The sequence below is a fragment of the Parasteatoda tepidariorum genome, chromosome X1 (genome assembly GCF_043381705.1).
Source record: "Parasteatoda tepidariorum isolate YZ-2023 chromosome X1, CAS_Ptep_4.0, whole genome shotgun sequence".
Classification (NCBI taxonomy): domain Eukaryota; kingdom Metazoa; phylum Arthropoda; class Arachnida; order Araneae; family Theridiidae; genus Parasteatoda; species Parasteatoda tepidariorum.
This window is the reverse complement of record NC_092214.1, coordinates 81064022-81079606: the sequence shown is the minus strand read 5'-3', so window position 1 is coordinate 81079606 and position 15585 is coordinate 81064022. Positions and strand designations below refer to the sequence as shown.

At 29.1% G+C, this 15585-nt stretch overlaps 1 protein-coding gene across 2 annotated transcripts in view; it reads left to right on the top strand.

The window, feature by feature from the left end:
* LOC107454254 (retinoid X receptor ultraspiracle) overlaps nucleotides 1-14682 on the top strand; it is a 150790-nt gene extending 136108 nt beyond the window's left edge. For both annotated transcript variants that reach the window (XM_016071379.3, XM_016071378.3), the window contains exons 5-8: nucleotides 3662-3807; nucleotides 6594-6747; nucleotides 12070-12294; nucleotides 13682-14682. In XM_016071379.3, coding sequence (XP_015926865.1) covers nucleotides 3662-3807; nucleotides 6594-6747; nucleotides 12070-12294; nucleotides 13682-13932 — 776 coding nt within the window. In that variant the 3' untranslated portion in view covers nucleotides 13933-14682. The remainder of the gene's footprint in view (nucleotides 1-3661; nucleotides 3808-6593; nucleotides 6748-12069; nucleotides 12295-13681) is intronic.
* The last annotated feature ends 903 nt before the right edge of the window (nucleotides 14683-15585 follow it).

The following is a 15585-nucleotide window of genomic DNA, read 5'->3' as shown; positions in this document are numbered from 1 at the left end:
TTTGTGAGACATTTTGTCTCTTGGTTCGTTTTTAAAGACTCCTCAATAAGGATGACCAAGGATTATTTCAATTATAGCTTATTTATTATTAAATTCTTGATTATAGAATTATTTACAGAAAAGTTACAAATAGATACATGAGCTGTTGAGTATAATGTTTTTGGAGCGCAACTGCTCCCTTCATACTAAAACTATCATCGTTCAATTACAACCCTACTCTTACGGCGTTCAAAACGAATCTCTTTCTAAAAAATCCTCTTTCCCATAAGAAACAGTCCTTTGCTCCACCCCCAATGTAGGGGACGACACCTCCAGTGTCCTTCACCCTCTGACCCTCAGGTCAAGGGGTCAATCCAATGCGTGGGAGAGGAATCAGGATCCTGACAAAGTCCATGAGAATTTAATTAAATTCAATACGTTTAAATTTAAATTGCACTAGTGCATAGAAACATTAAAACCTATAAAAATGGCACAATGCACAGCTCTGAAAAAGAGAAACATTAACCAGGAAGTAACTACTCACTGCGTACCAGGTAAGCCAGCCACGTTCAATAAAAATAGTAATCCATAATTCCACATATTCTTTGATTCAGAAGGGTGTCACTACTTCTAAGTCCGGGTCACCACTTGTGGGTTGTTTGGTATCTTTGTTATAGTCCCCACTTAAACTCTAAAAAGAAATCTAACTCTAGAAAAGCCTTCCACATGAAAATGTTTCCGAGAACGGATTATAGGTTTCTTCATAAATAGCACTAAGTTTAAACGAATAACTATCTTTATTAACATTTAGGAAACTTGTAAATTTAACTAAAACATTCTAACATATATAAAACTTAACCACTTTAACATTGAAGCAGCATAGAAAAAAACTGCGAAAAGGTAACCGGCGAGAACATGCCGGACTGCTAGCTAGAACCGACGGGGAGAGAGAGCAAGCTGTGGGGAGGCGGCCAAGTTATATCCAAAACATTCTGTGCGCGTTTTGCTGATTTCGCCCTTCACGCATATCTCCATTCAGGTATGAGGTTTACGTCAATTATCGGCTGCAAGCGACTAGTCCAACGTCAGAGATTCGAAGTTCGGACTTTGCATTTCAGACTGCAACGCCACAACTTCCTAAGCGCGTGATGTTACCAGAGGAACGATAACTTGATGCTTTTCAGGCAAGCAATGACATATGAAGCTTGTTTTGAACAAGCGACTAGGGGGAGGACGATTCCATAATGTTAAAAACTTAGAGTTTCGTCGGTAGAGAGAAAATAGGGAAAGAGGGAATATTGGGGATTTTTTCATTCGCTTCCTTGGCGTATTGTCTAAATTTCAAAGGTTTGCAGTCACCGTTCGCATTTGTTTATGTTTATTTTTTGCGACGTTTGCTGTCATTTTCGAACTCGTATAAAATATCTTATTTGTTGAATTCTTTCGTTATGTTTTTGTTTTTATTATTGTTATCTGTTTTGCCTTTGTTTTTTTTTGTTGTTTTTTTTATCTTTAAAGTTAGTTATTTTTTGTTATTTTTAATTTCGTTATTTGCGATTTGCAGTTTATAATGGATGATGATATTCAACATAAATGTGTTGAATGTGAAAAGATATATTCAATGAGTTCCAATTTGTATAAACATATACGTCTGAAGCATCCGGATAAAAGTCTAGAAAATATGCCGCTCGGATCACGATCCGGCATCAAATGTGCTGTTTGAAATGAAACATTTCCGTCTAATGCGAAAATGGAATTTCATGTTGAACAGACACATGATAATAAGAAGGAAATTTTTGCATTTTCTTCGTTAGACTCATTTTCTTCTTGGAAAGAAAATATTGAACATGAAAATCATGCTATGTATGTCCAGAATTCTGGATCTAAAGAGAATGGTAGTTCTAAAACCACCTACTACTATTGTCATTGAAGTGGAGTGTTTAATTCTAGAGGTATTGGTGAAAGAAACATAAAATGTATGGGTAGCAACACAATTAATGCTAACTATGATGAAGGTTGTAGAAGAAAAATCAGTTCTTACTGTTGAATACACAAAAACGCACATAGGCCATAAAGATGATATTGGGAGCTTAGCGAACAAGAAAGAAATGTTATTGCTTTTAAATTGTTGAACAAAATACCTATAACAGCTATATTAGATGATATCTGTGAATCCCTTACTGATGAATTGCAAACAGTCCATCTCTTGACGAGAAAAGACATTTTAAATATAAAAACAATATTTGTCCCATCTGTGTTAGTGAGACTCTGTCCATTAATGATGCCACACTTTTTTAAAAATATTTTCCATCTTTCTTTGTCACCATTCAACTGAAATTCCCCGGGCTTCTTAACACATTATATTGCATAAATATATATTTACAATTCAGAAAAACACACTACACTATAGATCATAATTCAAACTTTGTTTTTCAAACTGCGATATGACATTTCTAAGTTTAAAAAATGTTTCTGAGAACACAAAATTAGAAAATAACCACATTATTTTTTTGAAGTAAACACAAGTTAAAATATATATATATANTATATTAATATATTAAAACAGCTGATTATAAGTGTTTTTTTTTTCCTATCAAAAATTATAAATCTATAATTTCTTGTTTTTCTTTCTATCTCCTTTATACACGGAACTCTTTTTACTATCTCCCACTCTCCCCCAACATGTACCTACTGGGGAACCTCAACCGATAATTATCAACAGTACATCTCTGCATCAAAATGTTCTCTTTAAAGATTTAAAAAAAAATCCATTCTAACTGTCATCACTGTAAAGCCTAATAATCAATTCTTTCTTTTTTGATGACCCTAGCTAAGTTTTTGTCTCAGGAAACCCCGTCAAAATTTGGCTTCCAATGTTGGCGCTAAAATAAGGCGATATTTTGCTCTAGTGCTCTCAACAGCAACGTTATCCCGATATCGGGCTCATTTTGACCTTTCTTTCTCTTTCTAAATTTTCCAAGTCCGTTTGTATTATGGAATCGTTTTGTCCCTAGTAGCTTGTTAACTTAGAGTCAAGCTGGAATTGAGGTGGGTGACTCTTTGCGTCACGTGGTTATTTTCCACCTATCCCTGCAAAATAGAGCTCTTCACTTCAGGAGTAATAAAAATTTGACAAACCTTTTTTCAGGAAGGTTGCTTTCAATCTTCCTGTAAATGGGGTGTTAGGGATAGGTAAAAATTTTATAAAAAGGGCTCGAAAAGATGATGTTCTGTAATGACCGCCTTTAACCTATAATTCTTAGAATTCAAATGGTATAAACGTTAAGGGTCTCAATTTAAAATTTAAGCTTAGAAAGAAAAACAAATGCCCTATCGAAATTTAACGAATCACTAGTGAGAAAGACGATACTGAGAACATCGAAACCTGTTACTTGTAAAAAACACAGGTGAAAAGTAATTATTATAAACATCTTTAAGGCAATCAAACTGATTTTGCTGTCTCCAATCCTGTCTTACTCATTACTGATTCGTTAGATTTCAATAGCGTGTTTATTTTTTTCTCGCTTTAAATTTAATTTGTGACTCCTGCCGTATTTAAATTTTTTTCCTTTTTGACAATGACTTCTTTAACTTCATTTTTTTACGAAATTCTTCATTACGAAGCACCCTGTATATTAAAGGAGACGTAACTAAATGAGAATTAATAAGTATTTTTTTACAGCTGTTCAAGAAGAAAGACATCGAACAAAAGAACGACCCGATAATGAAGTAGAAAGTACGAGTAGTTCTCAAAATGGTATGTCAATTGATCGCATTTTAGAAGCGGAACTCAGAGTAGAACCCAAATCTGAAGCTCTGGATACAGCAGTAATATTTTAACTCATTCTATTCACTTTTCAATTATCCGATATTTCAAGCAAATTTTTCGCTCAATTTTTCTTCATTCTAAGAAAACTCTTATGAATGAGAATAATATGATATCTTTCTCATAGATGGTGCTTTGAGCAATGTTGTATGTTATTGTTTAAGATTTAATTCAGGCATCTTATTTTTTGAACACAATTTAATTCTTGTTTGAAATCACCTTCCAATGGCTTCCTACAAAAAACATGGCTGAATTAAATCTGAGCTGCTGAATGAAATATGTTCTATAATGATTTATAATATAGAACAAGACGCCATTTGTGAGAAATATTATTAAGTATTCCATCATACACTATTAATGAGAATTTGAAATTTTTAAAAGCAGCCCTTGATGTATTGGGTTGTCCGGAAAGTAATTTCGTTTTTTCCAGCAGAACTTAAATATACTTTTTCACAGCCAACCTCATACTTAAACCTCATAATCTATACTTTGACAGCTGATACAGCAAGGTTTGCTTATTAAAAATTTCGATTGATTCTACGCTGTAGTTTTTGGTTGGTGCCCTTTCAAATATTAAAAGTGAAAAACAGAATTTTCGGTTAACTGCTGATCAAACAAAATAATAATAAATAATAATAATCTAGTGTGCATGGAGAAGATGTAGCGGCAGTACGCCAGCGTCAAAACTGGTTTGCAAAATTTTTTTTAAGATGCACGATTATGCACCTCCCCAGTTTAAGCTAATGATGCCTGAAATGAAGGTATTAATTTATGCAAACCGGTGAATAGCAACTTGTGAGATTGCTGGGACCGTTCGTAATCATTTTAAAAACTTATGGTTTAATCTTAAAGCGCGACTTATGGATTTCTCATGTTCTTACGGAAAGAAATTTGTGCTGTCGCTTTGACGCGTGTGATTTGCTTCTCAAACATTAAGAAAATTATCAACTTTTGAAGCGCCTGGGCACTTGGGACAAGAAATGGATTGTTTAAACAATGTTACGGTCTCTACAAATTTTTTTTAGCTCTCTACAAAAACCTTTACTTCAAATAAGAGGTCAAAAATCACCCGTGAAGAACAAAAGCCTGCCAGCAAAAAACAAAAACTTCATGCGTATTGAATCGTACTACTGTACGAAAGATGGCATAGGGTATTGGACCAGAATGAACAATATATGATTCAATTAAATACTTAGTCACTATTAAAAAATCGCCTTTCATTTTCATAAGGAAAAAAAACGAAATTACTTTCCAAGCAACCCAATATAAACATGAGGGTTGATAAATTAGTTCATTTTTATCCGATTTGAATAAATACTTAGCACCATCATCAATAGTATTGTAGGCATAGGATCATTTTTTTTTTTTTTTTTTTTGAATTTCGTATTATACGTTTTGGCTAAAAGTCGTACATACAGTGCCAAAAATTGAAGGAAAAAAGAACACTTTTAGATCTTAAACTTGGATTTTGCTAACTAAACGCAAAAAACGCAATCTTAATGATTCGAGGAGCTAACCTTAAATAAGTGGATTAATTAGTGCTAACGATATTTTATGTAACGGCTTCAGACACAAAAAAAAAATCTGACCAAACAAACTTTTTTTCGATGGATTTAGATTTTTGACCTTCAAAAAGTTTTTCACATCTATTTTTTCGAGAAAATTTTTTTTAATTGTTTTGATAATATTTATTTTTGTTTGGTACAAAAATTTATAATCTAGATATGTCATCTAAGAGTTGTTTTGAGTATTATACTTCATAGGATTGGATTCTGAAAATTAATATGCTATTCGTATTTGTGATAACAATAAGTGATTTGTAGTATGATTAGTATTTAATTTTCTAATTTAATTATGTTTATAAAATGTGACGAAGATATCTTTAAAGTTCTTTATATAATTATGAAATTAGATTCGATTATACTCCTTTGAGTAAAACATAATGAGATTTGTTTAAATTTCTTAAAAAATTCATTAGATTTATTTTTTTTCCTAATTGCTACTTTTTATTTGTACTCATTTAAAAGTGATTCTAATATCTCGGAGATTAATATTGCCGTGCAATTAAAAAATCAACGTAAGCGACGAAAAATTCAAAATTGGGTTTTTTTTTAATATATATTTGGCATCTTTGTATGGTAAGCTACATATATATATATTGCAAAAAAAAAAAAAAAAAAAAAAAAAAAAAAAAAAAAAAAATAAAATAATAAGTTCTCAGTATAAATTAATAAGTAACAAAATAATAACAAAATAATAAGTTTCTCAGTTTTTTGAAACTCTATTTTAGCATTCATAGCATTAGCAATAGAAGGAAAATAGTTGTCAAGCGACTTTTCTCGGAATCAATCTAGAAGCACTTACGTTGTTTTTTCAATTGCACGGCAGACTATTATTATATTAACTAGATTGCGTTAAAATATTTTCAATCTTGGAGATTTTTTTCCCCATAGAGTTTCTTCTAATTTGGTAGAAAGAAACCTATTTCTTCTTCCTTGGCCGTTTTTTTCCATTGTGGATGAAACTTGCCATCCTGTTATTGAGTAAAGAATTTCTGTGTGAAATATAGTTTGTCTAACGCAAGAACTCCCCTAGCCATTCGTCTTGACCCGTGGCGGTTACGAAGTATAACTGTTTCAAGTAGTCGTGTGGGGTCATTGTTTAGCACTGGCTCGGATCGGCGAGAGTCTTCGGTCTACTGTGTTAGAACTAGTCTACCTCCCTGAAATGCAGCAGATGACCTCAGACTTTGTGGGGACAAACTATACCTTTTATATGTATTTTTTAGTGGTATGTAAAGCAAGAAGATCCTCCAAAAGATTCTGTGATAAATATTTGTCAAGCAGCTGATCGGCAATTATATCAACTTGTTGAATGGGCCAAACACATCCCTCACTTTACTCAACTTCCACTTGAAGATCAAATGAAGTTGCTGAAAGCAGGTAATGTCTTTAACTCTTTTTTTTTTTTTTTTTTTTTTTTTTTTTTTTTTTTTNTTTTTTTTTTTTTTTTTTTTTTAATCTAATTTAAACTGAACATTTATTGATTGATTGGTTTTAGAAATACTCTTTATACGAATATGAAGTAAATTTTCGGATTTTTAAAGCATCATCTGAATCACGGGAAAAAATATGCAAGAAAAAAATTTATGCAAATTTCGATCCCTCTGTGAGAAAATGGTGTCCACTAAGAACAAAAAACCCAAATTGGCGTTGAATTATTACCATCCCCTATAAATATAGCATTTTTCTTAAGTGAATAATATTTTGTACTAAAATAAACTTCTAAAAACTTTGATTACAGCCTTTGAGATTTTTTATTTTATAATCATCGTTGAACAGCCAACCGAATTTTGAGCTATCTGTGTTCAACTCCATAGTCTTGTAATTTTGAACCCAATCAAGAAGACAAGGGAACTTTTGCACCTAGTATTAGGAGAAATCTTTGCCTTCGTGGAGAACTTTCTAAAGGAACTAACCCACATTTTCGTTACATAGAGAGGAAAATCCCACAAACTTCCCTCGGTTAGCCTGGTGGCAGGGGGGATTTAACCCATGATCCGCCTACCACTGAGGATATTTTACGTCAGCACTGTGGTCAGGAACGGAATTCGTATCTACCAGCCATCTTTGGGAACCCGGGTCACTTTATTGGAAAGTAAGCGCTCTATTCCCTAAGCCAGCAAGGCTCAGTTTATGTTTGAAATATAAAATTGTATGTAATGAAAATGAAGGAGGGATTCTAAAATAAGGAACACATTAATTAGGACGGATGTTCTTTCGCCAAAGAAAACCTCTTGTAACCTTTGTTTAGTAGCCCATTTTTGATTCACGTGTTTTTGAAATTCATCTTTCTTTTCGATGTTTACTGTTAGCGAATTGCCAAACCATACCATAGATTATAAACGTGGCGATTGCAGGTGGAATTGGCGATGGATTACGCGTAAATGTGGTGGAAGAACGAAATTACATTAACCTAAACTAACCTCCTCGACTTCCATGATGAATAAAAATAACTCATTAATTCTTTTCAGAAGAGAATTAAAAAAGAAAATAACCTTTTTATTGTTAGGATCACTTTACAAATACACTGTATTTATATTTTATTAAACTCAATAATTTATATTTTATAAAACGATCTAGTTTTTTGATATAACAGATTCAATTTTTTAATTTTTTTTACAAGAATTGTGTTTGCGAAGAAATAAAAATAATTTATTAATGAACCAATCACAAAAAATAACGTAACATTTTAATACCATGTTTTATTGGAACGCTATTATGAAGAATTAATTCTATTTAACTTTTATTGTAAGAATACATAACCTGTTTTATTTTAGTGATATTCTCTATTAAATCAATATTCTCTATAAAAGAATAATGTAAGCTTTTTTATGAAGATTATTTTTTTTAGAAATTAACAAAGTCATATTATTTACCGGAAAAAAATTAGAGTATTCAAAAATTTTATCACGCTTTAAAGTAATAGTTTCTTGCAAACGAAATAATCGATATTTTTAAAATAAAGTTTGAAAGCGTTTGTTTCATTACTAGAAGCATTCATTGTAAAAAAAATATATTAAATTACTTTTTTTGCATAATTTTATTAAATTACTTTTTTAACAATGAGATGAGATCTTAAACTTCTTGAAAAATTGATTCAATTCCTTAATATATACAAAAGTCCGTAAATACTTCATTCATTATGGAGGTCATAGATAATTTGATACTCTTTCAATATAAGAATAATAAATGCAATTAAAAGAAAATGCACAATTTCAAAAATATATTTTATTTACATATATTGCGTACAGGCTATTCCGCAACGAACATACGTAACATAAATTTATAGATTCCTAAATACTGTTATATGAGTTTGGTATTTAAAAATATAATTAAAAATAACATTATTAAAAAATAACATAATTAAAAAAATAACATAATTAAAAAAATAACATAATTAAAAAAATGTTCAACCTTCAATTAAAAACTTCCTGTTTTCAAATATTAATAAAAATCATAATTTTTAACAACTTTATTAGGCACAAATTTTTAATTCTCGAACTTAATACTGTCCTTCATATGAAAATATCAGAAAATTTATAAAAGAAAAACTATATTTTAAAATTGAGCCATTGGCGACAACAGAGGTTAGATGTATGTGCTGAGTTTAAATAAATTATATGTTATAAAACTCACATTTAAGATTTAGATCAATTTATTATCAGGTCATAAGAGTGTTTTTTAATAAATAAATGTAGTGATTGTTTGATTTACAATTGTAAGGTCCTGGGTGTTTAATGTTAAGTTATACATTTCTTTAGAAATAATATTTGAAATATGCAAAGCAGGGCGGCATTCATTTCAACTTAAAAATCATCAACTTAACTTTCAATAACTATAGATAAATAAAAAACAAAAGTTTGATAAAAACTTTAAAAGAAATACTTTTAGAAAAATTCTTTCTAAATAATATTTAAAAAAAACACAATCACTTCGTCTAATGCCCTTACTTCAACCTCCTTCGAGTTATGCTTACTTTATAAATTTAATCTCAACTTTATTTTTCTTTTCACTTTTAAACTGTAAAAGACTTTTTCTCCATTTGTAAATTATGAAAAAAGTTATTAATCTGATTGCGTAAACAGTTAATTTATTAAAATTGAACATTCTCAATTAATTCCTTTTAATAGTCATTTATATTATTAATAATAATTATTTGCACAAAATTATAATAGAGGAAAGTTTGATTAGAAATTTAAAAGTTCTTGCTACAATAATTAGGGAATTTCTATTGACAAATTCAAGTAATTTTTTTTCCGGAACAAAATGCATTTTTATTTAAAATGGAACAGTACTGACTTAACATTTATACGATAAAACACTCTCTAATCGCTAACACCGATGACAGGAAAAAAATTTCGTTTTTTTTTTTTTTTTCCACAAAAAGTTTAGAACTTAAAATGTTGTTCTTTCATTATAAAGCAATAGCATAATATTCTCGTATCATGTAAAACTTGATAACGAAGTTACTTATCTACCGTTTTACAGTTATAAAATGAAATGATTATTGAATTCTACTTGCATTTTAAAATGTCAATGTCTCCATCGTTCAATGAATTTTACGATTATTTTTATAAAACTGTGTATAATGAACATTTCAACTAAAATAATTAGTACAAAATAGCTGCTAATAATTCTCTTAAACATTTATAAATATTATACATTTATAAATTTCAGCTTTTCGCATTATTGCTAAATAACCTCTACGTCGAAAAATATTTAAGGAATTCCATAATAACTGAAAATTAAATAAAATTTAAAAAAAATTGTAAATGGTTATCGAGCAGAACCATTAAGTTTAATTAATGAATATAGAATTAGTAACAAAGTCACTGCTGAACAATAATTTTTTTTTAAATCTTTTAAGTAAACAAACTTTATTGTAATAATCATTTCATTATTAAGGATTAGAGGTTATTGTGAAATTATTAATTTTAATAAGTGGATGAGTAGGTAAAGAAGTTCACTACTCGAAATACGCGTATACATTTAATGAAAGTTATGAAAATACAGAAGGGGGCTATGGAGGTAATAATATATAATTTTTTTATCTTAGTTTTATTACGACGTTCTAAAAAACGCTAATAAACAGAATTATGTTAACAGATACAAACGATTATGTCGGCGCTATAACAAAAAAATACGCTTTATATTTTATTTAAAGCAGAAGAATCTAATGAAGATCAGCTTATTTGAAACTCTGAAATGTCGCACCCATATATAACTTGGTGAATGATAGATAGATACCGAAAACAAAACAAAAACATAAGCACACAGCTGTTTGGCGATTTGCGAGAACGCCCCTTTAACTCCGTTACTGTTACGGATGATTACTGTTACGGATTTTTTTTTAATGTGATGATGTTTTTCAAAATGCAAAAAATTAGTGTTTTCTACCCCTAAAAAATGCGAGAATATCACCCATAATATTAGAATAAACATTTACAATTAGAAAAACTATATACAGTTTTATTTAATCCAAGTAGATAGCGGTTTTTAAAAAAAAAAAAAAAAAAAAAATCATAAAATAGACTTATTGTAAATTTTTTNAAAAAAAAAAAAAAAAAAAAAAACGCTTTCGCATCTTTTTTAAATTAGCAACATATAAATTTATTATTATTAATAATTTCTTGCTGAAAGATATTAGTGCAGGCGAGGTCAGTCGCAAAAAGCTAGAAAAAGTTCTGCCACAGGGTTTCAGAATTTTATGTGGAAATATTACAAAAATGGGTTAAGGATTTATATATAATTATTTTTTTACCATTATATGTGCTCACGATTATCGTATTCCTTAAAAATTTACATTAGATATAAAATTTTATTGTTTTTATCAGCGTCCCCTATAAAGGACATTCGGAGTTTGAACATAAAAAAATAACATGTTTGTTACTTAATTTAAAATCTTTTTTTTTTCCTCTACAAAGGTATATTTTTGTCTTACAGTCTTTTTCAATAGAAAGAGTCTTAAATCTGAAAGAAAATTGCATAACTTTTGACGCCGCTAATGATTTTCCTTCTGGACGAGCTGAATAATTTGTATTTAAGTATATATACAGGCCGCTTAATATTTGTTTTTAGAATGGTTTTCAAAAATAGCGACAAAACGCATACACAGTCTCAAATAAATATTTCAGCTAAATAATATCAAAAATGCTATCGGAATCCAAGAATAGTGGGTGTATAGAACTTTGATTGCAAGTAGAAAGTGTTTCTAACTCCAATTTCTCAAGCTCTGTATACTGCTGGATTTGAGAGGCATTTATATCTTCGCTTAAATATTTATTCAAGACTCACGTCAAGTGTTTTTTTCCCTTAATTTTTTATTCTAAAGATGTATATAAAGCGCAGTTTTTACGAAACACTCTCAGATAATTAAAATATTGTGGGTTTTTATTTGTGCCCACGCGAGTGACCAACAATTTTGTTTATCACACTTCGATTTTCATCAAATTTCAAAAATATTGTTTTAAATGTTTTCAATGACTGGAAATAACTCATTCAAGAAATTATGAAAATTATAAATTATGGAAATAATTCATTTAAGAAATTATGAAAATTATAAATTATGGAAATAATTCATTCAAGAAATTATGAAAATTAGAAATTATGGAAATAATTCATTCAAGAAATGAGCAAAATTATGTTTTGTTAATGTTTTATTATCGATATACATTCGAATTGATACACTTATTGTTGTTATAGGTTGGAATGAGCTCTTAATCGCTGCATTTTCCCATCGATCTATTGGTGTTGAAAATGGTATAGTGCTAGCAACTGGACTTGTCGTTCATCGAAATAGTGCACATAGTGCTGGTGTTGGAGCTATATTTGAACGAGTCCTTGCCGAACTAGTTGCAAAAATGAGAGAAATGAAAATGGATAAATCTGAACTTGGTTGCCTTCGAGCAATTGTTCTTTTTAATCCAGGTAAAATTTAGCTGAACGTTTTTCATTAAACACTTTTAAAAACTATTAAAATTATTTTAAATGAATAAGAGTATTTCATTTTAAAAATAGTATTTATTAATTATAAAAAGGTGCTCCGTAATAACAACCCTTAATATATATGATTAAAATCCTTGAAGGTAAAAAGGGTACATGTTACATGTATCCTATTGAAATCTAACGAATTATTAGTGTGAATGCGAAAATAAAAGCATTGAAATCTGTTTGATAGCCATTAAAGAGAGAGAAAAGTTTAAATGTGATTGTTAGAAACACGTCCAATTTTCGTGAAGCAATCAAATTTGTTTTGTTTCGCATCACGCCTTCCTCATTAGTGACTGGTTAGATTTCGATGGTGTTTTTTTTTTTCTTTTTTTCGCTTGAATATTAATTTTGCGACTTCTAATGCGCATGGTTTATTTGCTTCATTTTTGACAAGGACTCAAAAAATGTATAATATTAAGGGCGATCATTAGGGAACTCTCTATATTTGAAAAAAAACTGACTCAAATCTTTATTTATTCATTCACCCAAAGCCCTACAGCATTAAAATTAAATCACCAAATTTATGCTAAAAATTCGATATTTCTTTGTCGAAGCCCAAAATCATGTTTTTGCTCATGACATGAAGTATATCATAACCAAATTGAAATCTACAGATTATATTTTAAAAACAACCCAGAATCAAATTATATGACCTACATTGCTCTATTTCCAAAAACTGCTTTAAACTTGCTCTGAAATATTTATTTTAGACAAAATAAGTGCCCTGTGTTAAAAAAATCGCTCCTAACTAATGAAAGTAGCTTTTAAAGTTAAGTTCAAAAAGTGAAGGAACATGCATATTTTCTGTCATAACTTAAATCGTGCATCAATTCAAATGAAATTTTATATGGTAATGCATCTAAGTATGAAAAAAAAAGGATGGCATAAAAGTAATATCACAAATTTAAGATCACAATTACAGTCATTACAGTTAGATAGTCCAAAAATGATGCACCAAAATTGTACTTTTAGATGGTTTTGTGTACTGTATTATCCACTCCTTTTTACACAACGAACTCTCATATTATTTACGAAGTTGACATATGTTACTGCATATGTTTAGCAGATTTAAGTTTATTGTGTGAATTTTAAAGATCTAATTTGACTGTGTAGTTTAATTTTCCTCTCAAAAATTGGATACCATGGTGCCCAAGATTTTTGAGCTATCTTTAGTGTACTCTGGACAATTCTAATTACAAATCTTATTTAGAGAACTAATTTGACTGTGTAGTTTAATTTTCTCCTCACAAATTGGATACCATGACTTTTAAGCTATGTTTATTGTGCTGTAGACGATTCTAATTACAAATCTTTTTTTTTACAGAAGTCAAGGGTCTCAAAAGTAATTCGCAGATTGAAAATTTGCGAGAAAAGATTTATTCCTCTTTGGAGGATTATTGTAAACAAAATTACCCTGACCAGCCTGGGCGTTTTGCAAAACTTTTGCTTCGTTTACCTGCTTTACGGAGTATTGGACTAAAATGCTTGGAACATCTTTTCTTTTTTAAACTCATAGGTGATACACCTATTGATAACTTTCTTATGTCTATGTTGGAAGCACCCATTGATCCATAACAGCCTCACTTGATCTTCTAAAAAAATGAGAGAATGTAGAGTTTAGTAATTTATCAAAATTTCATGTGATATAAAAACAAAATTTTATTAAAAAAATTCTCACTAGTTTTCTAATAAAAGTTTATCATCTGTATGTATCATCTCTTTATGTTATTTGCTTTATATATTAAAATGGGTAATCTGTTATATTTATTTATTTATATCGAGGGCATTTATTGTGTAATTCTTGCATTAAACACATAAATTAATTAAAAAAACGGAGTAAAGATTTTTTTTAAATGTTAGATTTTTATCGGGTCCAACATCGATTTCAAAATTGTACAATTTAACTACAGAGCACTTTAGGTAAAGCGATCACATCACTAATTATAATTAACATTATAACGAACTATATTTTATTAATATTGTAATGATCCCAATTACGCAGGAATTACGATCTATTATTTTTCAATTCAAACAACCTGAGTTTGAAAATAAGAAAGAAACGCAATTAAAATTAGAATATTTTTCTAATATGTACTTAAAAATTACATTCTTATTTTTATTCATACCTTAAAATTATCATGTTTCCGATTAAAAACAGCTTTCACTGATGATTGACCTCCACATTTTTATTTTTAAAAGAGTCAAAAATGTGCCTTGATATTGTTTCACAATATTTTCTTCGAAATATTATACTAGAAATTCTATCATCTGTATGTATCATCTCTTTATATTATTTGCTTTATATATTAAAATGGTTGATCTATATGTTATGTTTATTTATTTACATGAGTGTTTTTATTGTACTGCACTAAACCCATAAATTAATTATAAAAACTTAGTCAAGATTTTATTCTTTTAATGAGGTCCCACATCGATTTTAGAATTACAAGAATAAACTACCAAGCACTTAGAACAAAGCGATCACAGGAGTAGTTGATTCCTAACCTTAGTTATACCGAACTTTATTTTATTATAAATATATTTTGTAATGAACACAATTATGCACAATTAATTATATTTCATTTAAAACAGTTTGAGAACAAGAAAGAATTATAACTACAATTAGAATGATTCCCTAATATGTATTTAAAAGTTTGGGAAATTACATTCTTATTTTTCTCCAAACCTTGAATTTATATAGGATATACATTTTTACAAAAATCAATTAAAACAACTTTTACCGATGTTTTCAAAAATGTGCCTATTTTACAATATTCTCTACGAAATAATATTTTATTAAGTCTGTCGTTATAATTGTCTCTAGAGAGGAGTACAAATTTTAATAAAACTTTTGTTATTTATTAGGGATATTACAAATAGTGATTTTGTCAAATATTAGATCGTACCGAAATTTTAAAAAAATAATCTTTTAGCTCTTGCAAGCATTATTTATTGTTAGAGACTATTTTAGAGAGCAAGAATTATAAGTGAAACTGAATGGAATAAAATTCTCTTAGAAAATAAAAACTTATTTTTTAATTTCAGAATTTTTAATTTAATTTTTTTAAACCTGTCAAACCTATGCTAAAATAAAATACTAAATTTTTTAATATAGATTATGATATTTTGTATTTATGCCATGATTAATTATGTATTTATGCATGCATTTAATGAAATTAGGAACTTATTGTTAAAGAAGAATATACGCATGTTTAAATATGAAACGTG